This window comes from Anser anser, assembly GCF_964211835.1.
Source record: "Anser anser genome assembly, chromosome: 3".
Classification (NCBI taxonomy): Eukaryota; Metazoa; Chordata; class Aves; order Anseriformes; family Anatidae; genus Anser; species Anser anser.
The window spans coordinates 121,668,917-121,696,360 of NC_139722.1; the positions used below are offsets into that span (position 1 = coordinate 121,668,917).

At 45.2% G+C, this 27,444-nt stretch overlaps 1 protein-coding gene across 4 annotated transcripts in view; it reads right to left on the reverse strand.

Moving 5' to 3' along the window:
* Positions 1 to 27,444, reverse strand: part of BFSP1 (beaded filament structural protein 1) — a 77,831-nt gene that overhangs the window by 7,305 nt on the left and 43,082 nt on the right. For all 4 annotated transcript variants that reach the window (XM_083829158.1, XM_083829157.1, XM_083829159.1 and 1 more), the window contains 9 exons: positions 20,878 to 21,062; positions 18,107 to 18,295; positions 15,941 to 17,277; positions 10,580 to 10,640; positions 7,856 to 7,951; positions 6,910 to 7,002; positions 6,102 to 6,209; positions 3,355 to 3,575; positions 1,345 to 1,430 (listed from right to left, as the gene is read on the reverse strand). In XM_083829158.1, the coding sequence (XP_083685284.1) occupies positions 1,345 to 1,430; positions 3,355 to 3,575; positions 6,102 to 6,209; positions 6,910 to 7,002; positions 7,856 to 7,951; positions 10,580 to 10,640; positions 15,941 to 16,308 (1,033 nt within the window). In that variant the 5' untranslated portion in view covers positions 16,309 to 17,277; positions 18,107 to 18,295; positions 20,878 to 21,062. The remainder of the gene's footprint in view (positions 1 to 1,344; positions 1,431 to 3,354; positions 3,576 to 6,101; positions 6,210 to 6,909; positions 7,003 to 7,855; positions 7,952 to 10,579; positions 10,641 to 15,940; positions 17,278 to 18,106; positions 18,296 to 20,877; positions 21,063 to 27,444) is intronic.

A 27,444-nucleotide genomic window follows, 5' to 3' on the forward strand; every position in this document is an offset into this window, starting at 1 on the left:
CGACAGCAGGGGGACGCCTCAGCTTTGGGTCCCAGTGGGACTCAGAGCAAGCCAGGCACCCCCTGCCCATTTGGGATGGGGGCAGACGCAGGGAGGCGGATCAGGAGGGAGCAGCGAGCAGCAGTGGGTGCGGAGCTGGGAGCCACCCAGCCAGAAGAGCAACATTGCTGCCTCTCTGACCTCTGATGCTCAGATCCAGGCCCACGGGGAGGGCAAACCTCTGCCCACAGCCATTATTTCTGATTTCCTGCGCCTGTCACTAACCGTGGGCCCTGTCGTAGCTCAGGAGCAGCAGGAGCACAAGGAGGCTACTGACATCCATGGCATGAGCAGCTAGAGCAGAGGAGGCAGAGAGGTTGGTTCTGGGAATTAAGGAACACGGGGACAGATTAATACTAAGATGCCTTCCCAAGGCAACTGTGCTTGGCAAGTGTCACAGGTACAGGCACGTAAGATGCCCTGTGAGCCTTGCAGGCAACACGCAGAGGTGTGGTTCGAGACAGGCTGAATGCTCAGCGGGTATAAAACAACCCTCAGCAGGACAACAGTTATATACAGCTGCTGAGGATTTGGCCTCATGCCTTATGGGCCCATTCCATTTAAAACTGCTACATTTCACAGGACAGTTAGACGAATTACACCTGCACTCCAAAAAAAACCCAGCCCTAATTCAACAAAAGACAGTGTATCTTCAGTCTCAGGGGTGGTTTGTTGCCAGTAAAAACCCAGCAACCTTGGATTTAAGCTATAGTGAGCGATGCTGTGTGCTGTAACAAACTACAAACTCCCCTTTCTATGAACAAATTCCCCTTTTTGTTAAGCCATCCCCTCTGTTTAGTCCTGGCCATTCCCACGTCACTGGGAAATGGAACAAGCATCCTGACTCTAACAGGCAATCCTACAGCACAGAGGAAGCACCCCATCCAGAGGAAAACAGGCCATCAACAGGATGAAAGAAGCGTCCTCCACCGGCCTGCCGCACTACCCCTGTCCTGATGCTGCCTGCACATGACTGAAGTATGGGACAACAACTTGCAGCAAGCCAGCAAAATATACCCCAGCTCCTTGCACAGTTTCAATTGCATTTGATTTTGCTCTATTGATTGGCATAAGTAGAAAACTGCAAAAATAAGCAAAAAAAACCAAAAAACATTTGCTTGTGGCTTTGGCCTTTGACAGCTTGTCCCAAAGCCAGCTGAGCTAAGCTGAAACTGCTGCATTTACTGAGCAAGCCTTGAGTCAGGCTGTCGCGGCTGGTGTTCATATGGAAGACAAATGAAAAAACAGCTTAAATTACAGAGATGCTGCTCTTGACAGACACAGGAAGACGTGGCACAGGTTTACCTCTTCCCCTCGAAGCTTGAGGCTGGACAGGTCTATAGATCTGCGTGAAGAGTGTGACTGGCGTTCCTGCTATAGCAGAGTTTAACCTGCCGGAGAAGACGCGCATCAGTCAGACCTCTCCCCTCTTTTCCATCAAGAGCAAGTGAAATTGTGCAAAATGAAACATGGAGATTAAAGAAATGTATTTCTCTGGGTGAGGAGTTAAAGAGAGCAACAGGAGCCCGTTCCTTGTCTGGAATCAGTACAGCCACAGCACCTTCACAGGAGTCAGGCTGGCTTCCACCAGCAGGAGTCGGGAGCAGTACACAGGTAATAAAAACCCACAGCGACAGTTTGTACTTTACCACAGCACTTAAAAAGGATGGGGAGATTTTGGATGGCAAACAGTCACTCCAGGCCTGCCAAGACCTGTAGGTCAGCAGGAGCTGTGCCTCTGCCTCCCACTTGTACCTCAGCAAGAACAGGAACCAAGGGGTGTGCCCCCAAGGAAGCGGCCGTACATTTCGATGTGAGGGAGAACGCAGACAGCACACATCAACAGGCACCAAATGTTTTCCCTTTTATGACTTTTAAGAGCGTCTCCCTTTGTTGTGGGGGGAAAAAAAGACTTAGTAAGTCTCTAAGTGATGAAAAAATAAAGATTCAAGATACTGATAAAAAGCTAGTCTCATGCTGAGCTCCTCTTCAACAGAGGAATCAGAAGCCACAAGGTGAGTCAGACTGTGTGTGTTTTGAGCCTGTCAGCGTATGGAAAAAGTCTTGGCCTATATAATTTGCTTCAATTCATACACGCTTTTGCAACAGCTTCCAGTCCAGTGCTACAAAAGGGATGCAAAGGTGCACCTGCAGCTCTTTCAGTCAGCCACAGTGAGGTGGCTCTGTCTGCCTTTTACCCCGGAGCTGGTTGAGTCGCTCAGAGAAATACACCATCTTTTGCCCTAGTGTGTAGCTTCCAACATACATTTGTATCTGTTATTTAACTTCTAAAGCATTAAAATAACTTTATTTCAAATGAAAAAAATGGCTCCAGTGGTAAAATGTAAATTCTCCTATGGCCAAGCTTTTCAGAGGTACCCGTGCAGTGGGGATTTTTCTCTTTGAGGTATCTGAAATGGATGTGATTTTTCTGACAAATCCTTCCTGAACAACACAGCCTCTTTGGAAGCATCACAGGATGCATTCTCCAAATGACACCATCACCTTGTAAATGCTGGCCAGTAAAATGTGAGATTTGGTGGCATTTACAATATCACCTGCATACGCCTGACTTCAGAAGGGCAAGAGGAAAACTGAGCAGTCTTTCTTGGAAAATATTTGAGGAGTTGGTAGTATTAAGGGTTAAAAATTAAAAATGAGAGGCTGGATTATACACAAACCAGTTACCATATCTGTGGCCTGTGCAAGTCTGCTCTGCCAGAACTTGAGAGAAGATTTTTGCCTGGAGGGAGGACATACACACCATGCAGACACTTATATCTAGATCTCTGTGTCTAGCTTAGTGCTGCAGCTCCTCTCGCAGTCAGGAGAAAGAGCCAAATCTTGACTTTCAGTGCTGAGAATTACCCTAACGGGATACTCCTGATCAAAACACTGTCCAAAATGAGATGCTGGAAGTTAGATTAAAAATCTGTTGCCCACGTGTGAAATACTGAATTGGCTATAAATTAGTGTCCTTCCCTGCATCTTCTGGATGACTCAGGGCAGTGGTTTGGGCACCCAGAGATCTGGCCCTGCAGCACCAGCCCGTGCAAGTGGCACCAGCCACTGCTGTGAAAGCCCAGCTCCTTTCCTCTTGTGAGGCTGATGGGTGACATTAGAGGGAGCCAGTGCTCCTCGGTAGATTTAAGCACAACCTGCACTTTTCTTTATCCTTTTCCTCCCTTGCCTGAAGAGTGGCTTTGCTGTGAGGAGTGCTTTGCTTTACAGGACATTTGCACTTGAACAGACATTTTTTCAAATGAGATGGAAGAGATCACCAGACCCTTTGGCAGTGTACAAAGCCAGCCTTACCGGCTGTCCTCGTTCTCGATGATGCGTTTGTAGCGTTCCAGCTCGTTCTCTAGGGACTGCTGGTAGATCACCAGCTGGCGGCAGTCGGTCGTGTACTTCTCCAAGGTCCTCTCGGCTTCTTCTATCCCCTTCCTGAGGTTTTCAATCTGCTCATTGTAAAGCTGAATTTCGTCGTCGTAACTCTCCTGGGTGTTTTTAATCGCTTGCTCCAGCATGGTTGTCTAGTAAACAAAGTTAGTGAGTGAGTAAAAGAATCAGCTCTAAATTATTTGGCATCCCCACCTAACAGGTATTTTGTCTAACAGATATTAACCGTTAATAAACAGCTTTATTGAGCTGTGTGATGCTGCGCTGCTGACTTACAGTTTCACTGCGTTTGTTTAGTTATTCAAAACCAATACATCCCCATCCCCTCGTCTATCCCTAGTCTCCTGCTACACAGTAAGAATTACAAGATCAGTCTGAAGCAGGGAAATAGCTGTGTGATATCTCCTTCCCTGTATGCACAGGGCTGGCTGACATCTCACTGCACGAACTGCAGCTCACTGTGGACAGCCTGCAAGAAGCAGGCAGAGTCTTAAGAGAAAAAGGAGCCGTCTCTCATCTCTGAATAGGCAGAAAGAGCTTAACAGCTGGGAAAATGTGTGCGGGCAAAACCTGTTCTTCCTTAACTGCGGTCCACAGACCAAGCACTGGAGGATAAGGAAGGATCATTACTTAAAAAAAAAAAAAAAAAAAAGCTACCCTTTTAAATTTAATTCCTGGGCTTTTTGACTGTAGGAAAAACAAACAAACAAACAAAGAAAAAAAAATCTGTGCAGTAAGGCCTAAGTAGCAGTCATTGGAGTGCACATTAACCAGGAGGTGGCGTGAGTTCCTTGCAAAAGCAAGGGACAGGATTTACAGGTGAGCTATTTGACTGTGTAATTCTGCTCTTGCTTTAATCTGCTGGTTTTTGGCTATTTATCATAGTTTCTTTATCACTTGGGACTTTCTTTTTCCTTTTTCAAACACTTTTTAAAGAGATGCATTCACAAAAAGCTAATGGGACAATAACTGGCTAATGGATTCTTTAATAATTGATTGATCCATATATGTTACAGGCAAGATTTTCAAAAACCTTTTAAGAGCCTGAATTTAGGAGGTAAGTCCCTTGGCATTAATTTGTTTATACTGTGGTGTCAGAGTGCACCAACAGGTGTACAGACCCCTTCTGCATTCAGTGGTCACAAGGTGGAGTCCATAACCTGGGTGCCACGTGGTTGTCGTGTTCGGAAACAGGAGAGCAAAGGCCCTCAGAGACAACTCCATCATCAGATCCAGCCTTTGCTGTCACAAGCAACCATGTCATTGCCTTCCACTCGTATATTTCACTCTTTTAATCTCAAAGTGTGAGAAGGAATCAATTAATAAATTATTGCTAAATGGGACACGAAGATTTCATTTTGAAAGCAGCACGATTAATTCCCCAAAGAGCACATCTCTTCATCTGCCAGCAGAAGGGTGATTTTCTCCTCCTGCCTCTATATTGATTTGTGATCTCACTTGTCACTAAATTGATTCCTGCCCTCGCTGGAGCGCATTTGTCCTTTCCAACAAAGCAACAGACATGAGTAAGAGACTGAGGAAAAGACCTGGGGGTACCATTGTCCGTATGTACCCTAGTGAGAAAAGTTATGCCCAAGAAGTTAAAGCTGCTGCCACAGCCATCTAGAGGAGTACAAAATCCCACCACAAGGTATTTTATGCCATTATACCACCCCTTCCCACACATACAGAGGACTGACAGCCTGGGGCACAAAAGAAGCTGCACTTGGAGGGTATAAGGTGGTCATTCTCCCACCCTATCTGCTGAGAAAACATTCAGCTGCGTCAAGGTAGATCTGACATTTGCAATCCTACAAGGCTGGTTTCTATTCCGTGCAGCCTTCAGCTGCTACTCCTTCTCCTGCCTCCTTTGTCCTCGCCTCCTGCATCTTGGCACTGCTCACTCAGACACTGGCTGGAGGAGGAAGGCTGATTTACGGCAGGCTTGTCAGGGAGATGGGCAGGAGCAATAAGAAAAATGAATAAGCAATAAGAAATGGGCAGCCATTTTCTGCAAATCAGGAATTGGCAGAAAGCAGATGTTTTTGCTGTTGGTAGTTTCTAAGCACAGGACAGGTGCTAATTTATTGCTCATTAGTGACAGGGATGAATGCAGGGTGCCAAACATAGCTGGACACCTGTGTCAAAGGACATTCAGTTTTGATTACCAAATCTACCCTGTTGTTCTCACAGCAAGCTCAGTGTTCAATGTGGCACTGTTGGGAAGCACTGGGCAGAGCCCCGAAGATCCCCTATCACTTTTCATGGGGTCAACTTCCAGCCTGACCTCAGTGAGAAAGTGAGACCAGCCTTGCATCCACAGCCTCTTGCTGACTCCATCCCACAGAAATCTAGCTGTGATGTGGAAACCTTCTCCCACCAGCTGCTCCACTAAAGCTGAGATGGCTTCATTGTGGCCAGAACACCCACTGCACAGCACTGCCCGGCCATCTAAACCCAAAAATTTGGGCCACCAAGAGAATGAGAATGAAACATCTGCAGGAACAGATGGAAAACTAAAAGGAAAGCACATTTCCAGGTCTCCAACTCCTCTGTGTTCCCAAAACCCTGTTAAAGGCCGCTCAGATTTTACCATGGGGCCACAGAAACAGCAGAGTTTAAAGAATCATGGTTGTGTTTATGGCTAGCTATGGCAGTACCTCTGTCTGCAGCTTGTATTTTTGTGCCTGTAGCTGGCAGAGGATGCTCTTGTATTCCTCCAGCTGGCTCTGTAGAACAGGGATCCTCCTCTCTGCTACCAGTTTTTCCTGGTTGGAAGAAAACAATGTGTACAGGAACATAAGTTTCACTGTATTAAAAACAGACAAAAGAAATTGCTACTGAAAATAAACCATAAAGGCAATTAGAAAATGGCAAAAGACATATAGAAAGCTCATCAGTGAACCTCAAGTAAAGCCCTGTGGCATGACTTTAAGAATAAAAGACATCATGTGGCAGTGCTGTAAAAGTACGTCTTATGTTGAAATTAGACCCTATGGATGTAGCTGTTCATATCTTCCTCCAGCTAATAAATGTGAGCATAGCCACTCACATTGGCAAGAATCACCGAGTTTTCATCCTGTCCGTAGCAATTTATTTTATTTACAAATTTTTACCATGTCCTGCCCTTTCCGGACAAGATTTACTGTCTGCAAATACTCATATGTCCTGCCAGCTCCTCCTCAGACAGGAGGCACAGCTACTCGACCACCTTTGACCCAGCCATTTCTGGGGCTGATACCTGTGCTGGCATGCACCCGACTAACACAGTGCCTCTTCTCCTGCCCACTTCAGTTTTCCAAAACTACAGTTAGGTTTTCTCTCCTATTCAGAATCCAGTATTTAATCACAGTTGTTGCAGTTTTCAGCTAAGTAGTTAGAGGATCAGTAAGGCTTTAAGAATAAACGTAGATCCTTTTTTACTTAGTACAGACTGTGCAGTATGTGTTTACTGACAGCAATGCTTACCTCAGATACACCAGTGGTTATGGGGGACACGCGAGGGGTTGTCTGGATGATCTGCTGTAAAATATTGACGTAGGTCTGGATTTCCATAAGGTTCTGGGGTGAAGTAAAAAACATTTTCATCAGCAGTTGTCATAGCAAGGTGCTTCCCGCAATGTTCTACATTTCTGGGGCTTATTCCTAGATATTTAGTTCTTTCAACACAGAGAAGTTCAGATCATGTTAAGACTTATTTTTTCCCACAAGGTTTTAGGCCTGATTTCAACTGCAGGTGCTATGAGTTTCAGCACATTTGGGATACATTACAGGCATTTGTCTAAGTGACAATATACTTCACAGCCTTACTTAAAGACTATGCAATTTCCAATTTTACAGGACACTTGCAAAATAAGGACCAAAAGATACCTTTGCATGTGGTCCAAAAAAGTGAGCCTCTCCTTTTAAAAGTGGCAAAGATGGGACCCTGGCCTGGTACAAAGCCCTGCAGCTCTACCAAGAAGGAGAAGGGATCTGCATGTATTAAAGCTGGCTGAAGCTTAATCATCTGGCCACAGGCTTATGGCCACAGATTAACTGGAATGCTGACCCAGAAGATCAGGAAACCCTCTCTTATGAAAGCAAGACTTCTTAGCATGAAATGTAAGACAGCTTGACCAGCCTGTTGTGTTGAATCATGGTAACAGGTCAACAAATGCAAAACATTGCTACAGCTGTCTATGTTGGACCCTGAGTGAGTCAATTTGGACACCTGCAGCCATCCAGCCCTTGGGATCCATCCCCCACTGCAGTGTGTTGTGATCACTGAATATACAAAGTGCTGCATTTATGCACTAAAACGCAAACTGGATGTGCTTTAATTGGCCACTGGAACAGACCATGGAGAAGGGCAAAGCTTCACACGTGTGTCCAGAGGAAAGACCTGAAAGAGATGGCAAATCCAGCCAGTTACCTTCTTGTATCTGTCCTTCGTGGCGTTGATGTCATCCTGCAGGAACTGGGACTCAATCTGCAGCTCCAGGTTGCACAGCAGCGCTTCATCCGCTTCCTGCAAGGCAGAGACACGTCTCAGTACCCACAGCTGCAGTGCCACGTACCTGCAGCGGGAATCATCCCACGAGTGCAGCGACCTGCACGGGTATGGGAAGCCTACTGGGACAACAGAAGGGCTATGAAACCAACAAACAGGCATTTTGTACACCATGCTCTCCCACTGCACACCCTGCTTTTCTGCACAAATAGTGTACAATGCAGTTTAGCATTGGCAGTGTTAAAATACGTTTGCCATATGCTTTATGAATGCTGGGAGCCAAGCGATAGACACTATGAAATACCAGTGTGTGATGCTAAATCTTGCAATGGGGCATGAGTTTTAAATGGGTGGCATCAGCAGAGTAAGGCATTGATTTCTCCAGTGTTTATGATAAGACCTAAAGTATCTTGATACCTTTTTACTATTCCCAGAAAAAATCTGTTATGAAATAAACGGACTAGTCCAAACTATCTTCACTTCTCCTTTTGGTGTGTTCTCACAAATCACAAATGGTTTGGACCCATTTCTGGAACTAAAAATGACAGATGAGTAAGACCCAAAAAAGTCACTTTGCTGCAGAAGTTTCTATTATATTCATATGCACATATATATGTGTGTAATTTTATATATATATATATATATATATATATATATATAAAGAGTCAAACTTGACCTCGGTGCTATAGACTAGAACAGAACAAGAAGTCTGAATTTCACAATCTGCATTACTCACAGTAGCTCGGATGTTGCTACAATCGTTATTTCTAAGAAAATTTCAATGTACTTCACAGAAGACCTAACTGGAAATGACTGTGTAGTTTGTCCAATTGAAACTGGTGGATACAAATTCTGACTACAGCGCTTTATAGCTGTAAAGTTTTTACTGAGCTCTAAGACATTGTACCAGAATAGGAGGGTTGGTGGTCCCTCCCCAGCCCCCATTTTTTTTAAGAAAGGAAAATTTTAGGGAGAATTCAGTGAGTGTCACCCCAGATGTTGCATTTTAAGAGCAAGACATTTAAAAAAAAAGGATTTAAACGTGTCCCTCTAAAATTACGTACGTCATTACCACCTGGAATTATGCCTCAGCGAGTGGATCATGCATTGAAAATAAAGCACAAAAATCTATGGGCGCAGCATGTGACTGGTAGAAGGGGATTTTTCTTTTTTTACATGCACAGCATGCTCTATTCCAAAAATGTGTGGATGTTAGCTGTTTCATTATGCTGCCGAGCCTCCCAGCCAGGCTTGCTGACGCGTTCGAAGGCCACCCATGGACCCCACTGTGCTCTAGAGCCATCTCCCTGCTTTGTGAGACAGCAACTAATCCAGACCAGCACATTTGGAGCCAGTCATCACGAACGCACACTGCTTTTCTGCACTCCTCTGCTGTCCTATTGAAAAGAAGATCAGTACAACAATGGGGATGTTAGGAGGCTTGTGGGGAGCCAAAAAAGCCCCCAGGCCCCTAGGTAAGCAAATATTTCTGCATGTAATAAGCAAAAGCAGCACTCGGCTTTCCAATGTTCGTTCAAAGGGGAAAATACTTTTTTTTTTGTGTTTTTTTTTTTGTTTTTTTCCCTTGCTTTCAAATAGACTCGTTTCACTGCTGATGCTTTATAACACAACAGCACAGTGTATCAGCAGAACAGAAAGCTCCACTTGAGCTTACTCAGGAGAAAGGGGCCAAAAGCCAGCAAAACAGGGGAAGGAAATAAAGAAGGAACCTTTCATTGCAATTGTTCCTCCATTCCTAGTTTTAACATAGCATCTTTTCTATATTTGCTTTAAACAAATTCAGATAACTGTTTTGGCTTTCCCCAGGAGGCAGTTTGGATGATACATACTATCTCTGCAATGGTCCTTCTTCCACTTTCTCTCCCAGTTCTCTCCCACAGAGAACCACAGACACAAACTGGAAGGAAACTGAAATTGTTTCAGCAGAGGAAGTTCTTCCTGTGATGCTGCTTGTCATGAAAGCTTGCCACAGGTTTGAAAGTCACTGGTAAGTAAGGCATTAATTAAAGAAGCCCAGAGGGATGCCTGGAAAGGAAAAAGTTTAACATCTGCACCTGCAATTTGCTTTAAGTCGGCCCTTTTGTTACATCTTAATAAAACAGGTCTTTGCTGATGTGAGATAGCTGCTGCACTGCTGTATTGATCCCAGCAGCAACTCTCTCAAACAAAACTCTCATCTTCAGCAGAATTAGCTTTACACAAAACTCGAACCAAAATCTACACCCCCATGGGTGTAATTACAACTAAAACACTGTGCTTATTTAGGGAAATCAGCTCCTGCTCTTTAGGATTCTACAGGGCGACAGACCATAGGAAAGAATGGAGTCCACTTAGTGACCCGACTGGGTTAAGCTAAAGGTCCCTGAAGGCTTAGAAAAGCATTAGACACCAGCAAAAATTTCAGTGGTGCCTAAGCAGTCAAAAAATAGGGGGAAGGTTTATGAGATAGAAGGAGAATTTCAGAATGGTCTAAAAAATGAGGCATATTCCCAAATTATTTTGCAGAACTAAGGCAATTCTTCAGAAGAAGAAGGTCATACAGACTTCAGAACAGCTTGCTGTAGTAAATGAAACCACCGAAAAAAAAAGATGAAGACCTTTCCTTTTCCTTTTTTCCAGGTTTACCTTATTGAGTCGTTCAAGGGTTTCTTTTAGCTTCTGCTGATATTCACCTTCATTTCTGTACCTGCAAACAGAACAAAGGCAATGAAGTTCAGTGGCACATCCTGCTGCAAACTGCATTTTTATTTGCACTATCATGCACAATATATGCTTAACACTAAAGAGAAATATGAACCTTGAATGGGGCCAGAAGATTTATTTATGCATTAGTATTACTTTTTTTTTCTTTTTTTCTTCGATCTCCTTTCTTTTTATCTCCTGAAGAATGAACAGCCAATGTTTTTCCCACCTCTTTCAGCATGACTCGGAAAGCCAACAGGAAGGGCTCACTCAGGGGATCTGACCAGGAACACGATGGAAGAACTTGACAGAACAAAGGAAAGGGTTTGACTTGGTGCTCTGGATTCCCAACTTCCCCTTCTTTTGAATCCCATAATGTTACCTGGGCTGGTCACTGGACTTTTCAATTCTTATCGTGAACAACAAAGAAGCAAATAAATCCCATGAGGTTTCATTTCATCATCATTCCTACAAATTGCCAGGCCTCCTCTGCCGAGTGCAGTCTTCCAACAAAATTAAACGTCTTTTTGTCAAATTGTAGTAACACAAGCTTCACTTCCAAGGATACAACTAAACATTCAGCTTCAAAAGCAAGACTACCTTTGTATCTGTTGTTTATTAAGTATCTCACCTCCAACCAATCTTCTACCTTATAAATTGTGTGCAAGGAAAAGGCAAGGACAAGGAAAACAACAAGGAAAACTTCATTAACTTAGACACTTTCTGGCAACTGGGAAAGAATAAAGCACATTGTGGAAGCTTGTGAAAATTAAATGTATCGCTGCACTGTAATGCTGGGTTTACACTCCTAGTAGTAGAGAAAAAAACACAATAGTGCCAGGGTCTAAGTCCTAATGCCTTTCAGGCCTGCTCCAATCTGGCTGATTCCTGTGTCCTCACTCAAAAATTCTTCCAATGGCTGGAATACTCAGCTCTGTTTTCCTTCATTCTCAAACAACCCAAATACCTGCTCTGTCACACAGCCATCGGTCCACCTGGCAGCCTTCAGCTGCACATACAGTTAGTAATGCGTGATTTCTCTTGGAACAAGGACTGCTTTTAAGTGATTTTCAATGCACGCCATAAGCTCAACGCAAAAGCGCTAAAGGCCTCTTAGAAGTGCTTCAGAGCCCTCAAGATGAAATGTACATGCCCCTGTGATGCTGAAATGTGTGTAAGTGCCATGGCTAAAAAACTGCAGCACTGTGCTGCTTCAAACCCGATTTCCATGTTCGAGTAATTCACTGGAGATGTTTAAAGAGGTCATATGTTTCTTAGATGGCTGCTGGCCAGTCTTTCCTGGTCCTTCAGAGCCATGAGGTTCATTTGCATTTTTGAAAAGAAAAAAAAAAAATCTTTCTCACCCAGTCAGGTAGTTTTAGGGATGCAATAAACCTTCTTGGACTGTGTTAAGAAAAAGCATTATTCATTGTTTTTTGCATCGGGGAAAAGAAATGGAGTGGATGGGGCTGCCAGGTTCAAACAGAGCAGAACAGAGCTGTGAAGGTTCCCATTACCTCACCTTTCTGAGGTTAACAGCTCTCTGCTGGGGCACTTACAGATTTACAGACATTTGCTAAGCCCCTTGAACCCTTGTACGGTTACAGGTGCTGGCCTTGTGAGACCACTGGGCGTGCAGGAGGGGAGCCTGCTGCCAGGCTTGGTTCTTCACCTGGGAAGCACAGCTCCAGCAATGCTGTAAATAACTTCTCCCAGCTTCAGCCGACAAACAGGTTCTGTTTGCTCTTGAAAGATGGAGCAGGGCAAGGCCCTTTTTGTTTAGACCTTGTCCCTGTTGCAGTGCAAGGGCTGGCTTCCCTTCAATGAGAAAACATTCACAAGACACACACCTAGTGAGCTTCAGTGGCCGGATACTCAATTTGGTGTCAAGCCTGTGCCTTCAATATAAAGAGGGAACAAATGCTGCCTCGCTGTTGAACTCTGCTGAACTCGTTCAGCCATATAGGAAGAAGCTTCTTGGCTTGCCACAAGCCAAGACAAAACTTTTCTGCTGAAAAATTTTCTACTGAAAAGTTTCCGAGGCACTTCACTAGACTTCTCTCAACAGAAACAGCAGAAATTAGGGGGCCAAAGAGAGCACAGACTGCAAATGCTGGTCCTACAAAGATGACAGACAGGCTAATAATGCTTGTATTTCATACCTTGCAAGCTAGGATGAGCCCTGTGCAGGCTCTGCTCTGCTGGTTTGTGAACACATTGCTACCTGCATTACCAAGAAGCTGCTATTGAGTGGCTCACAGCCATGGTGCAAGATTTCAGCACTCTGAGGAGTAGATGGAGGGAGGCAGGACCTCCTCACCTGCAGCTGATAAAACTCTCCGTACCACCAGAGAAGCGGTGGCAGTGCAGAGAATCCCTGCTGACAGGGCTTGAAGATGGCTTTGCCCATGCTCACCAGCTATGGAGTCCCCACATCTCTGCACACCCCAGCTGTCGAGTTTCGTTACCTCTCATCGGTGTTGGGTCCCCATGGCGGCCCCAGAGGGTGTCAGCTTGTCTGAGCATCACTGCACCGCACCGATGGGAGAGCCAAGTGCCAATTTCTGTGCCTAGCGACCTCCGGGGAATTGTATTACAGGCAAAACCCACAGTATTAGCACTGAATGCATTCTAAATGAAATGATCGATTAGCAAGACTTTTAATTTCTGAAGTTAATTAATCCTGTTCAGTCAAGGGTGCTAAAACCTGGGTTTCAGTATCCTTCCGGATCTCATGGAGAGAGAAATACAGTCCTTTCCCACAGACAGATGTAATGCTGCTGTAATAATGATGCTCAATAAAATTAGCATAATTAGCCCTTTTATGAGCTGCATCCAAACAATTCTTAGCAAAGCTTTTTTGCAACTTCAAGAGAAAGAATTATCCGCTGGCACAGTCTGAATTATTCATGTTAATTTGAAAAGCTATGAATGTGGCTACAGAAGACTTAAAAATAAATTTAAACATAAGATCTACTTTCCACTGGTTTGTGCACATTTAATTTCAAAGACACAGTCGTCCCAGCGCCTACTGTGTTTAAATGTAGCTTTAAAAGGTCTGGTTATAGCTGTAAATCTACTTCCCAAACTGTGAATGTGAGTGAATGAATGGGTTGCAAGAGTAACATTTTTTACGTTAGTGAAAAGCCCAGACATTTGTCAATAACTGGTACACAACGTGCCACTCTAAGAGATTTCATTTTTCCCAACGTGCCAAAGTAGGTGCTTTATGTCCCTAAATTTTTCAAGAATCCCCTAAGTTGCAAGTGCAGCAAGAGCACCGTGCTGCCAGCTGAACATAGAGCAGGGTGGGAGAGGTCTGCAGCACGGGAATTATTCTGGCTTCGGGAGCATGTCAAGGCCCTAACATCACAATTATTGCTCCCATATACTGTTTAGAGAGCCTATTTGTGAGTTCAAGTAGCTGAAAGCACAGCCATCAGGATGGCTTTGAGCAGACTGCCCAGGTGGACACAGGGATCCACCAAAAGATATTTTCTACACAGTTTGCACATATTTTTAACTACCATGCAGCCAGCACTGAGTTTAGTCAAAATCTCACCGACGCTGTGTAATGAGAACAAATGAACAAGTATCACAGCAGACAGGTAAATTATAGCGCTGGCTCATAGCTCAATTGCCTGCTCACGATTACTGGAATACAAAACTACTTCATCAGGTGCTTATTAGCCTCTAACACTGAGTCGTGCACTCCTGACCATTTCCAGTGTAAAGTCTCAGCACCCCTGCACAGGCTGTCCTGTGCTGTCAGATGACAAGCAGAGATGGGAATTTGGCATTTCTCTCTCTGTATTGTAGCTCCCAGCTCCCAGGTGCTGTTTGTGTGGCAGGTCACTGAGCTGGGTTGCAGATAACATTTAATTTTTTTTTTATCTGGCTCATTTTCCTGATGAACTTCTCAGGCGCCCCATCTAGCAGAGCAGGAGGTGTGTGCTGGGCAGCATGCAGAGCTTCAGAGGGCAGGTGAGGGTGTATTAGGACTGTACGGCTCCTGAGTGCGATGTATCACCAAACCATGGCCTCAAGACACAGATGGTCACCACGTCAATTGTCTCGCATCTGCTTTCTGGCTCGTTCCAATTGTGCAAAATGGTTGCAAAAACAAGAGGGAAGGACAAACCATCTGACACTTACTAGTCCAGAGGAAATCCGTAGAGGATCAGACTGAAAATTGATGTGATTTGGCCAAGGCCTGACAAAAAGTCTGTGACGGAGACAAGGGATGACATCTCCACTGACTCATGTGTATCTGCAGCAGCAACGCGGTGCTGCTCCTGCTGATTCACCCTCTCCCTTATTAAAACTGTTTCTGGTGAGTGCAGTGAGCACTGCCTGGGAGCAGCAGTACTTCTACCAAGGCTGTGTTTCTTGAAAATATTTATTTTTTCTCCTTCCCAACACTGTCAGTGAGAAGGGTTTCTAAACTAAAGTGTGTTATATAGAATTCACCCCTCGTTTCTTGGTGGGGAAGATGAAAAGTTCCACTTCAGCCTCTACACTGCTGCAAATTTTTCCCTTCTCTCCTGTGAGCAGTCCTTGTATCAGCAGCACTCACCAAGTCTTGTTGTACGCTTAATTAAGCAACATAGCCAAAACTGGCTGTTGCTGGAGAGAAGGGACCACACATGTCTGGAAGCACCTGGATGCCTCAGCCCCTTAATGTTCCTGCCCTTTGGTTTATTGTGCCAATGACGTTAAAGAGAGATGGTTAGGGAAAAACTGTTCTTACAGGTATTGCTTAAGTAGTACAAGACAGAACTATTGGGATCCAAGGAAAAAGAGGAGGGTAATTAGGCAAGTCCCTTTCACATACCAGGAAAAAAAATATTTACTTTCTTTTCATCCACATCTGTAGTGGCTAGCACAGACTGGCCCAGGTGACTTATGACACCTGTAAATAAGTTTCTTGGAGATGTCCTACGTGTTTCAGATGTCTGGGGTCTCCTAATTCTGTGCTGCTCAGACACAAGGCTCACTTTGAGCCATGTTTGCTTTCTAATTGGGCCATTCCCTCTTTGCAGCTCGGAGCACAGCCCTCCAAGCACCAGCATCCAACAGGTACCACGGGGAAGACCTGCTGTTACAGACAGGGAAGGCCGACTGGAAAGGCCATGAAACACAGAGCTGGAGCTCTCCAACTCCTACATGCTGTCCCCAGCCGCAAGTCTGAAACGCACGGAGAGACATCACCCATGCAAGAGAAGCAGCTAGTGACCAAACCTGTCCTAAGGACATAACTACAGAAACAAACACTACCTATTTTACTCCCTTCTCAAGCCTTACTTGTTGCGGTACTCATCGAGCATGCGCTGGGCATCCTTCTCCTCCCGCTCCAGCTTGGCTCGGTCAGACGCCAGCTCCCGCATTCGCTGGCGGTTGAACTCGTTCTGCCCGGCGAAGGCCTCGTCCAAGCCCACCAGCTCGTCCATGCACTGGAAGGTCTCCAGCTGCTTGCGCAGGATGGCGTTGCGCTGCTCCAGCACGCGGGCCCGGTTGATGTAGCTGGCGAAGCGCTCGTTGAGCTCCTGCAGGTTCTCCAGGCCCTGGGCCTGGGCCAAGCTGTCGAATTCGGGGGAGCCTCTCAGCTCATCGTAGGCGTCCGAGCGCTCGTACTTCTTGCGGACCTCGTGGAGGAAGCTGCTCCTGTACATGGCTTTGGGGGGGCTGTGTGGTGCCGGCGTCCCCTCTTGCGTGCCTGCCTCTCTCTCCAGTTTGGATCCGATTTATGTCTGGGGGTCTGGGGAGGAAGAATTGACCATAATCACCCCCCCAGACGATTAAGACTTGTCTCCAGGGCGGTTTGTGGCACTAAGGGCATGGTCTGCAGCAGTGAGCTAAATAAATGCCAGTGGCCCCGCCTTAGGGCTGCCTGTCCGAGTGTAAGCAGTTCAGATGAGCAGCAGGTGGGGGGCGAGGGGCTTTCTTTTCGAGCATTGCAACTGCAGAGCCAGAATAAAAGAGAGCAATATCCAGCTTTTGCTTGGGGGATTATCCACGGACAACAAAATGAGTGCTCTGCAGTTTCAGAGGCTGAGCTCAAAGCCTGTCGTGGCTGCATTACAGGGGAGAGCTTTGTCCTTGCTGTTGTCCCCAGGCAGTGCAGAGAGGCCTTCTGCTGAGCCAGGATTTTGGTGTGAGTTGGTGGCACTGCCTGGTTTTTGTTATCTGACAGTTTTGCAGTTGGTTAGGATGACATGGTGGTATATAAAATTCGGTATGACTCCTGCTCCAAGCACAAGATTTGGCCCTTGGTTCTCACCTCACAGCTCTTTATGTCAGCCTTTCCTGCATGTTACTTCTACGAGGCATGAGGGGCATCAAAGCAGGAGGTGCACGGAGGTACCGAGAGTCCCATGCTAAAAGAGCCCTGTTGGTATTCAAACGTCTTTGGGAACAGCTAAGTGTAATGTCCTCTTGTGACGTGGTGCACACCAAGTTACCTCAGGGGGAGCCACCACCTTTCCTTCCTTCTATCCCTTCACCCCCACTGTAACTGAATCTCATATGCCTGAGAGGCTTTAGTTTTTCTGAAAGTGATGGATGTATTTCCTCAAGCAGTTCTTTTCAGTGTTTCCCCTTCCAAAATACTGTTTATTGGGCCTGTTCCTCCAGAAGCACACCTATACACACAGCCAAAAAGCCTGGCATCAAGACAGTCCAACACTAAGATCTCTGTTAATAATTCATTAAAATAATATATTAAGATAATACATTAAAATAATAATTGTGTAAAAGTCGCTCTTTATTTTTTAACGGACACGTCTAATATGACTATTTAGATCGTGTGTCTTGGAACCTTGATGGAGGGTGGCCTCACCAGCAGCAAGTGCAGAGGTGAAGAGAGAAGCTGGGTTCTCAGGTGATTCCAAAATTTGGCTCCTGTGTTATCAGATCTGCATTTAAGGGAACAAAATGTCCATTGGAAGTTTTTTGCTTCAGGTTGTTTGGAAGTGCAGCGGGGAAAGACCCAGTGATCTTTCAGAAAATCAAAGTAGGCTTTGCACATGCATTGTTCAGCTCTACACACAGCCTCTCAACTACAGAAATATCAAAGTGGGGATATTTTTTTAGAAACATTTGGGATCTTCATACAGCAGCACAAAGGTCAGTATTTGCAGCCCTTTGGCTGGACAAGCCTGTCCAGCTAAACAATGTAGCAGCTGCTGACCTTTTTACAAAGTTAGTCTTCCAGAAGGGATCAGAAAGCCCGTGCTGCTTGTCTGTGGGCAGTGTATTATTAGGGGAAGAGTTTTTTGAGCTTTCGATATCATTTCAGAACAGTAATAACCTATGGGAGTACTATCCCAATCCTCCCTCTGAGGCTGGAGGCAACACTGACTCCATGCTGACCATGCACCTTAACTCCTTAGGTAATAAACACAAAAATTTCAAGTTCTGCTACAGCACGTATTTCTCTAAGGTGGGATGCCCGACTCAGTAAGGTCTCACCTTGGGCTGCTGCCATTGCTGGAGATATATCTTTATCGTGGCCACAGCAAGCTTACGTGACTCAGGCTCTGTGTTCTTGACTCTCTGTGACGGAGGCTCTTTTAACTTTTAGTTAGGCAACTTCATGAGACACCCCGGCCTCCGCAGAGCTTCTGATCACTCAAATGCAGCAAACCAGTGTGACACAACCTGGAATAACACAATAAGAATAAGAAAGAATAAGAAAATGAATAAGAATAAGAATAAGAATAAGAATAAGAATAAGAATAAGAATAAGAATAAGAATAAGAATAAGAATAAGAATAAGAATAAGAATAAGAATAAATAATAAGAGTAAGAATAAAAAAACAGTTTGGCTTACACTGCAATTGTTATTCTCTTTCCTTTCAAACACAGAATGTCAAAAACAACACAGAAAAATCAATCTCCTCCTGTTATGCGCTGAATTATTTGACTTATCTAATGGACCACCAAGGTGAATTTCTTACACAGGGATCCTGCATGCTGTTTCCCACTTAAGAGAGGCTCAAAGAATGAAAGATTAGGTATACATGCATTAGTGAAACCTCTGATAAATTGCCGCCTGGAAGCTTTTTAGATTTTTATCAGTGAGTGCATATAAAAAATCACTTCTATATAAAATATGTAACCTTTTTTACCTGATGCCTGTAATACAAATAAGAAAGAACAGCAAGAAACAAATTGTATCTCTCCTTCTTTGTCTCCAGAATACGTGTGTCTTATTCTTGTGAGGGTACAATCTGAAGGCTAGCTCCTTGCAGTTTAAACACGCTGTATGGTACATCATCACCCCAGAACAAGTGTTTACCTACTGCTGCACAGCTCAATGAACCCCTGGTACGGTGGGTCTTTTGTTTCCTCTTTAATTGCTTGTATTGCCATAAACTCCCTCACACTCTAACTTGGCTGTATCTCTTTGCACAATAGATTTTGCCAGTGCCATCAACCTGCTTGTATGCCTTACTGCTCAGCCAAGCCAACACAAGTTTCTCATGCTAAATCTAAACAATTTAAAAGAAAGAAAGAAACAAACAAAACAATCTAAATGAATCCTATCTTCCTGCTAAGAACAGGTCCAGCCATATCTGTGGTCTGTCAGCTCAGTTTGTGCTGCCTGTGGCTTACCTGGGGGACTTCCAGCTTCCTTTCCTTATGGGGGAAACCCTTTTAACATCAGTGGGTCAAGGCTAAGAATCAAAGCAGATCCCCACAGACAGCCCCACAGACAGCTCAGGCATTTCAAATTAATCCTTCCAGCATACTATTTTCTTAGTAACAGTATGACAGCTTGTTGGTCTGTCTATTCAGCTGTTATGAACCGATCACAGACCAGCGAGGCTCTACCAGGACAGCCCAGCTGAGGCACGCACTTCTCTCTTGCTGTCTTTTGAAGTTACTTTCCTTTATGCAGAGCCTGACTCTAATAGCCCCAAGTTTCCTATTCCTGTAGTCCAAAATGAAACTTCAGAGCAGGGTGTGCTAACGAAATGCATCAGGAGCACTGCACAGCAAGGTCTCATTAGACAGCAACTGAGGTTATTTTTCATTTTGAGAACTGATGCTCCAAAGGCCATGTCCGAGTACGTCACGTCGCATGGCTGAAAAGAGCTGCAGTGAAGGCGTTCAAAGCACATCTTCTTTGTGAACATGACCAATGAGGAAGATGAAATGAATCTGGGCCGATCAGCTTTAAAGAAGACTCAAAGGGACATATCTTCAAATATGAAAGAGTCCATTACACTGAAAAAGCAGATTTCTTTTCTTTTTCACATCCACGGTGAATAGGACAAGAAATAATGGGTTTAAACGGTTCAATGTAAGACATGAATGAGTTGTGAGGAAAGTGGCCTAACAGGATGAATAATGAAGTATCGGAATAAAAGCCTGCAAAATCTCAGTCACTGGAGCACTTCAAAGACCAGGCTAAGCAAACCACTCAGGATTGAGGGACATTTTGTTCATCTGATCTTAGGAAGGTTGAGAGTTTACTGATGATCTTCAGGACACTACAAGGGGCTTCTTACCGGCCTGTTAGTGCCCCAGGGCCCTGGCAATGATTTCTGAGGTCTCTCCCTGTCGTATGTGAGAGCTATACCCTTCCATTCCTTAAGGACCTTTATATGCAGTCTATTTGCTTTAGAAATTGTTCTCTGGTGGGCGATTTCCAGTGTGGTGCAACACATCTGAATGCTGACTTGCACCCTGTCCTTTTGATTTTTTTCCCTAGTCGAGTTAAGCAAGGGCACCAAGCCTAGCCCGGTGTATCAACTAACATTAAATATGACTGCTCTCAAAACCAGGACATTTGTCCAACCGACAGGATTTGCAAGTCAGGCAGAATAGCACCTGTTTCCAAGGGAATTCAGAAAAAAAAAAAAAAAAAGTGCCATGTTTCATGTATGAACTCGGAGATCAGGAATATTCATATCCCTGCAGGCAGCACCTTAAAGGTCAGGGCTTAGAGCTGTTAAGCAGCCCTCCACAAAATATGCGATTAGCTACCACCAGAGGGCTGTAGTCCTACAGCAGGAGCAGGCTGCAGGTTGGAGACTCGGTACCGCATGTGCCAGTTCCTGACTTCGGTAACACCAGTGATTCCTGCAGAGAATTTGCTCTGAAACAAGCTGGGATTTGCCCTTATTGCAATAGTAAACACGCTGCAACAAGCTGCTGCTCAAGGAGACCAAACATCAGTGGGGTTGGGATCAGTCCCCTGAGGGTGGTGCATGTGGTGCTATAAAGCTGTGTACCTGCTGCATTGCTGAGGACATGCATTGCCTTAAACGAGCTCAGGAAAACACCCTGAAGTTAACAGCTGCCCTGGGACAAGTCCTTTGCTGAGCTCCCACTGCGAGGTCAGGTCAGCACGAGATCTGCTGCACACACCAGGTGTCTGTCTGTCGTCTTCAGAGGGCTGGACATTAATACGAGGAATCTGATCAAAGAAAACGACACCGATAATTTTCTATGGCAATCATGAACAAAATTAAAACCAGCTGTAAATTTTTGGCCTACTTTCTTTCTGGCAAGTCTGTATTAGCAGAAGTTTCCCAATTCCAGTGTCAGACAGACAAGCTTGACCAAGTAAAGCTATATATATATTTTTTTTCCATCATTTTGGCTGTCAAGCAGAGAAAAACACCACTCTGAAAGATATCCTTTCAGTCAAATAAAGGATCAAAGATGAAAATGGGGTAAATTCTCAGGGGTTTTATGTCTTTTTCCCATTTCTTTTTAATCTAACCACATGCTTTTGTTTGTTTCCTTTTCTGAATAATGTACAAAACAGCAAAGGACGATATATCATAAAGCAATGAGGCCTCTGGAAGATGACAGCTGTTTAGACCTCAGACTCCTAAGAAAAGCAAGAAGGCTTTGCCTAAGAAGGCAAAATAAAGAGAAAAAAAAATTGACCTAATTGCACATAATGTTCCTCCTGGCATTCAGCTTCCCTCATTAGGCCATACTATGTGCCCTCTCCCTGTGCCTTGTTATTTATAATACTGCTGATTTGGAAGAACATAATTTTTTGAAGAAAAATTGATGAAAATCAGAAATACCTATTTTGTCATTGTAGAAATGGCATTTGTTTGTTAGGATTTTGATTCAGAAAACATTAAGTAAAATGCTCTGACGATTTTCTTGGTACTTCAAAACTAAAAATAACTCATTTGAACATTTACAGATTCACAGATTCACAGATTTCTCTAGGTTGGAAGAGACCTCAAGATCATCGAGTCCAACCTCCGACCTAACACTAAGTACTCCACTAAACCATATCCCTAAGCTCTACATCTAAACGTCTTTTAAAGACCTCCAGGGATGGTGACTCCACCACCTCCCTGGGCAGCCCGTTCCAATGCTTAATAACCCTTTCGGTAAAGAAGTACTTCCTAACATCCAACCTAAAACTCCCCTGTCGCAACTTTAGCCCATTCCCCCTCGTCCTGTCACCAGGCACGTGGGAGAATAGACCAACCCCCACCTCTCTACAGCCTCCTTTCAGGTAACTGTAGAGAGCGATAAGGTCTCCCCTGAGCCTCCTCTTCTCCAGGCTGAACAAGCCCAGCTCCCTCAGCCGCTCCTCGTAAGACTTGTTCTCCAGACCCCTCACCAGCTTGGTCGCCCTTCTCTGGACTCGCTCGAGCACGTCCATGTCCTTCCTGTAGCGAGGGGCCCAAAACTGAACACAGTACTCGAGGTGCGGCCTCACCAGAGCCGAGTACAGGGGCACAATCACTTCCCTCGACCTGCTGGCCACACTGCTTCTTATACAGGCCAGGATGCCGTTGGCCTTCTTGGCCACCTGAGCACACTGCTGGCTCATATTCAGCCGACTATCCACCAATACTCCCAGGTCCTTCTCGGCCAGGCAGCTTTCCAGCCACTCATCTCCCAGCCTGTAGCTCTGCTTGGGGTTGTTGCGCCCCAGGTGCAGGACCCGGCACTTGGCCTTGTTGAACTTCATACAGTTGACCTCAGCCCATCGCTCCAGCCTATCCAGATCCTCCTGCAGAGCCTTCCTGCCCTCGAGCAGATCGACACACGCACTTAGCTTGGTGTCATCTGCAAACTTACTGAGGGTGCACTGGACGCCCTCATCCAGATCATCAATAAAGATATTAAAGAGGACCGGCCCCAGTACCGAGCCCTGGGGGACTCCACTAGTGACCGGCCTCCAACCAGATTTGACTCCATTCACCACAACTCTCTGGGCCCGGCCATCCAGCCAGTTTCTAACCCAGCGAAGCGTATGCCAGTCCAAGCCCCGAGCAGCCAGTTTCTCGAGGAGAATGTTGTGGGGAACGGTGTCAAAAGCCTTACTGAGGTCAAGGTAGACCACGTCCACAGCCTTTCCCTCATCCACCAAGCGCGTCACTTGGTCATAGAAGGAGATCAGGTTCGTCAAGCAGGACCTGCCTTTCATAAACCCATGCTGACTGGGCCTGATCGCCTGCTTGCCCTGCAAGTGCCGCGTGATGACCCTCAAGATAATCTGCTCCATGAGCTTCCCCGGCACTGAGGTCAAACTGACAGGCCTATAGTTCCCCGGGTCTGCCCTGCGGCCCTTCTTATAGATAGGCGTCACATTGGCTAGCCGCCAGTCAACCGGGACCTCCCCCGATAGCCAGGACTGCCGATAAATGATGGAAAGCGGCTCAGCCAGCTCCTCCGCCAGTTCTCTCAGTACCCTTGGGTGGATCCCATCCGGCCCCATCGACTTGCGCACATCCAAGCTCCGTAGCAGGTCGCCAACCATTTCCTCATGGATAGCGAAGGCCACATCCAGCTCCCCATCCCCTTCCACCAGCTCAGGGCACTGGGTGTCCGGAGAACAACCGGTATTGCCGCTAAAGACTGAGGCAAAGGCGGCATTAAGCACCTCAGCCTTTTCCTCATCCTTAGTAACTAGGTTTCCCCTCGCATCCAGTAAAGGATGGAGATTCTCCCTAGTCCTCCGTTTCGCGTTGATGTATTTGTAAAAGGATTTTTTGTTGTCTTTCTTATCTTATTCCTTATTCCTTATTCCTTATTTCTTATCTTATTTCTTATCTTTCGGAATGTCTCCCAGAAACTTAGCATTTCAACCCAGAATCTTCCATGCAAACTTAACATTCCCCACATTTCCCTTTTTTTGGGGTTAAAAATAATCAATAGATAATGTTGATGAGGCCAATAATATACTTCACAATGACTGTTTTGCCCTGAAGAATGTGCGATACAAGGGAGATAAAGGATGTGGTGTGCGTGACAAATAAGGGGGCCTCTCCTTCCACCCAGAAAAACAAAACAGAGTAGAAGTCTGAGCTTTCTGATAGGGTGTTTGTTTGATTTCCTATGAAAGAAGAATGAGAAAAGGCAGTTGCATTGAATCTGGACTCCACTTGAGGCAATAAATCTGAATTCTGGTACCAGAACAATAAGAGTAGGAGCCAGAGGAGATAGCTGGGGAATGAATGAAGGAGCAGAACTGGGGAGGGGAGATGAGAAGAGCCTGGAAAGGGGTCAGAAGGAGAAACCTTGGCTGTGGGCTGGTATGAGACAGCTGTGCGGCGTGGGCAATGCAGTGTTTGGGAAGCGATGAAGACATCACTAACGGTGATGAAGACATCGAGCTCGTTATGTCTCAGAAGTGACGGTGATGGCAAGTCCGGCTTGCCAAAGGGGGTTGGGAGCCTCCAGCAGGCTGGGAAGAGAAGCAGAGGACAGTTTGAATCCCTGCCCCTGCCCTGGGGTGGCTCAGTGTGAGCCCTGTATTCAGACAGGTGGGGGCCTTCAGCCACCTTCACTGAGGAAGAGGAGCGGGACCACAAGCCGCATGCATTCCAGCACAGGCAAATCTGAAAAGCTGTCTCTGATCCTCACAGCTATCAAAATCACCTGCCCCCTGGGTTATGTGGGCATTCGGAGCCAACAAGCCCCTCCTGCCCCAATGGGCCAAAAAAAAGGGGGGGAGGGAGGCCAGGCACTACTCCCTTCCCTCCCCAGGGTATGCACAGCATCTCCTCCCTGCCACTGGCCACAGCAGCCATTCCTCCTTTTTCCTGCCTGGGAAACTATGCTCTGAACCCTGGCAAAAGGGGATTTTTTCCTAATGGTTTCTGTTCAGGGAGGTGTTTGCTTGCCTTACTGCGTTACTGGCAGATGCTTCTTCTCAGCAAGGTCTGGTGTGGAGCTGAATACACAGACCTGAAATGACGCATTACACACTCTCAGCACAGAGAAAACTGAATTCTAAAAACATGTCATTGATTTTTCTTTTTCTCCCTTTGAATATGCAGCAAAGGACTGCTAAAATCCTGCCTTAAGTTTCTGGAAGTGAACAAGACGAGCTAAGATACTTGAATTCTCTCTGGCAGCAAATACGTAATGAAAGGTACCGAGCAGGGCTGATTTCTACAGGATCATGTCTTCTGTGCATCATTACAAAAGCAAACCAGACAGCTTCTAATTCAAAAAGCAATTTTTAAAACCTGTGCTGCCTGTCCGGACAACCACTCAGTCTCACACAGCTATCAAAGGCAGTCCAGCAACAAACTGAAACCTGGAGAGGGAAAAGTAAGCAAAGCAGAGGTTTGTGTCTTGGGGACAGGAGACTGAGAGCCCACTGACTGCAGCAAAATGGATCAAACTAAAGGAAGTTTTTTAAAAAAACACCACTCAAAACAGCAAAACACCAGGCACATGAGTAATGTTTTCTTCTACTATTTCCCTGATTTCTTTTCACTGAAAATGAAAGAAGAAACGTTAGAGCATTGTAATAGATGCAGAAGGACAAATTACGGAATTTTGAGCAAATGAAAGCTGAAAACAAAAGTATTTCCCTTTCTGCTTGTATTGCCTTTCAATCCTGCTTACCACAAATTCCATTAAACAGAAAATGTTATAAAACACTTTGTTAGTTCTCCTTCACTACAAGTTCAGAAAACAAAAGATAATGTCTGTGACTGGAGTAAAAGGCCCAAGTGATATTTTTCCGAAATGAAGCCTCTGCTATTGTTGAAGCAACAATACATCTGTTCTGTGCCACTGACGTTGATGGAAATGGTGCAGCAATCAGCTTGTTATTGTTGCTATGGCATATGACAGATTAGAGGACACGCAAGTATAAATATAGAATGAAATTAATCAGGTTGATGCATATTGGGAAAAAAAAGCACATCAGTTATCACCATAAATCCAAGGTTTTCCATGTGATAAAGCCATTTACAAAGTCTCCTGTTCATCCCTTCTTTGATTTCCTGCAGAGAAGAGAAGTTGGCCATGGATCCAGCATTAACCACTGGCATTCACAAGTAACTAAGTAAAAATATGAGGGTCCTGTTTATTCCCAGCATGTTTCTGACTGGTTCCTGCTGGGGTACAATGATAATCCTTGCTTGACTGGTCTCTGGGTATTTGAAGAGAGCACCTGGGGACAAGGGGTGTTTCCTAGGCTCTCCGGATGTTCCTCCATCCCAACAGGTTATAAGGTCTTTTTTGCAGCTGCATCACTGGGGTATAGCTTTTAAGGAACCCCCAAGCACACAGGTAGAGGATTAAAAGGAAAAGGCCACCCTATGGGTTCACAGCTCCTCACAAAGAAGGCGACAGCAGAAGTAGACCTGAATATGGGGTTTCACCTCCAAACCTCTCACCCTCAGCTGCTCCGTACCGGTCTGTAACACCATCACCGCTCTTCTGCAAGGCAGAGCAGGGGGGCACTTCTGCAACGTAATATTGCACGTGCTTCTGCGGTGTGCAGATATTTGGAGGCGGGGGGGGGAAGAGCCATCATGGCCAGGATCTTCTTGCTTGGTGATTGCTGCCTGCTCACCTCACAAATAAATGGGCACTCTGATTTTATTTTTCCTTTGTCTTAGTACGGCCCGTTATGATCCATCTGCTTTAAGCACCTCGCCATCTCTCTAAAACACACTGTAAAGCCACTGTACTTTGCAAACAAAGCACTTGTTGGAAAACCCCGAAGTAGCACTTACAATGTGAAGTGCATACCTTCGTCTGTCTCTAGCTTCAGCCTAAATGAACAGTACTGGAAATGCCTTTCCAGGGTCACGGTCCTAATTAGCCTTTTAAGCGTTGTGCTGCTTTTCATCGAGGTTGTCCTGTACCCATGCACGTGCCTGAGACATTGGAGATTCCCTTGCTAGTACCTTTGGCTGTCTACGAGCCTCCAGTCTCAACTACATCTAAGCACCAGCAGCAGTAAGTGCAGTGCCAATCTGAGGCAGCTGTCAGTTGGATCACGCTTCCAAAATGAACTCAGTCAGGATCAGGAAAAATCCTCTCAGCAGTGAAAAACACCACAGTTTTCCTTCCTTCTTGGGGTCCTCCAGAGAGAGGGGGGGCAAAAGTAAAAAACAAAATTCTGTTTCTTTAAGAAAAGAAGAAAAAAAAGAGAAAAAATCTCTTCCCTACAGGGTCAGAGATGTGAGTAAATACAGACTATCAGAACACAAGTATTTCTCTAATTGGGTTTATCAAGGTGCCTGTCACACTGTGAAAACACACTCATATCGCTGCTCTAGCGTTGAGAAAAATAATTACTTGTTTCCCTGATTAGACTTAACTGCGTGTCGCTCTGTGAATACTTGCTAATCGTAAATCTTCCAGAATGTAAAAAATGCCCAATATGTTAAAACAGAAACTTTTTGTGTCATAACAAATCATCCAGCTTGAGACTGCAAACACAAACACAGAACATTGTCTGCTGCCTGCCTATATCAAGTTAATAAGGTGCAGAGAGAGGCTCAAAAAGCTATTATCTTCCAAGAAGGCTGCTACTGATTTCAGCACAAAATGGACCAAATCATTAT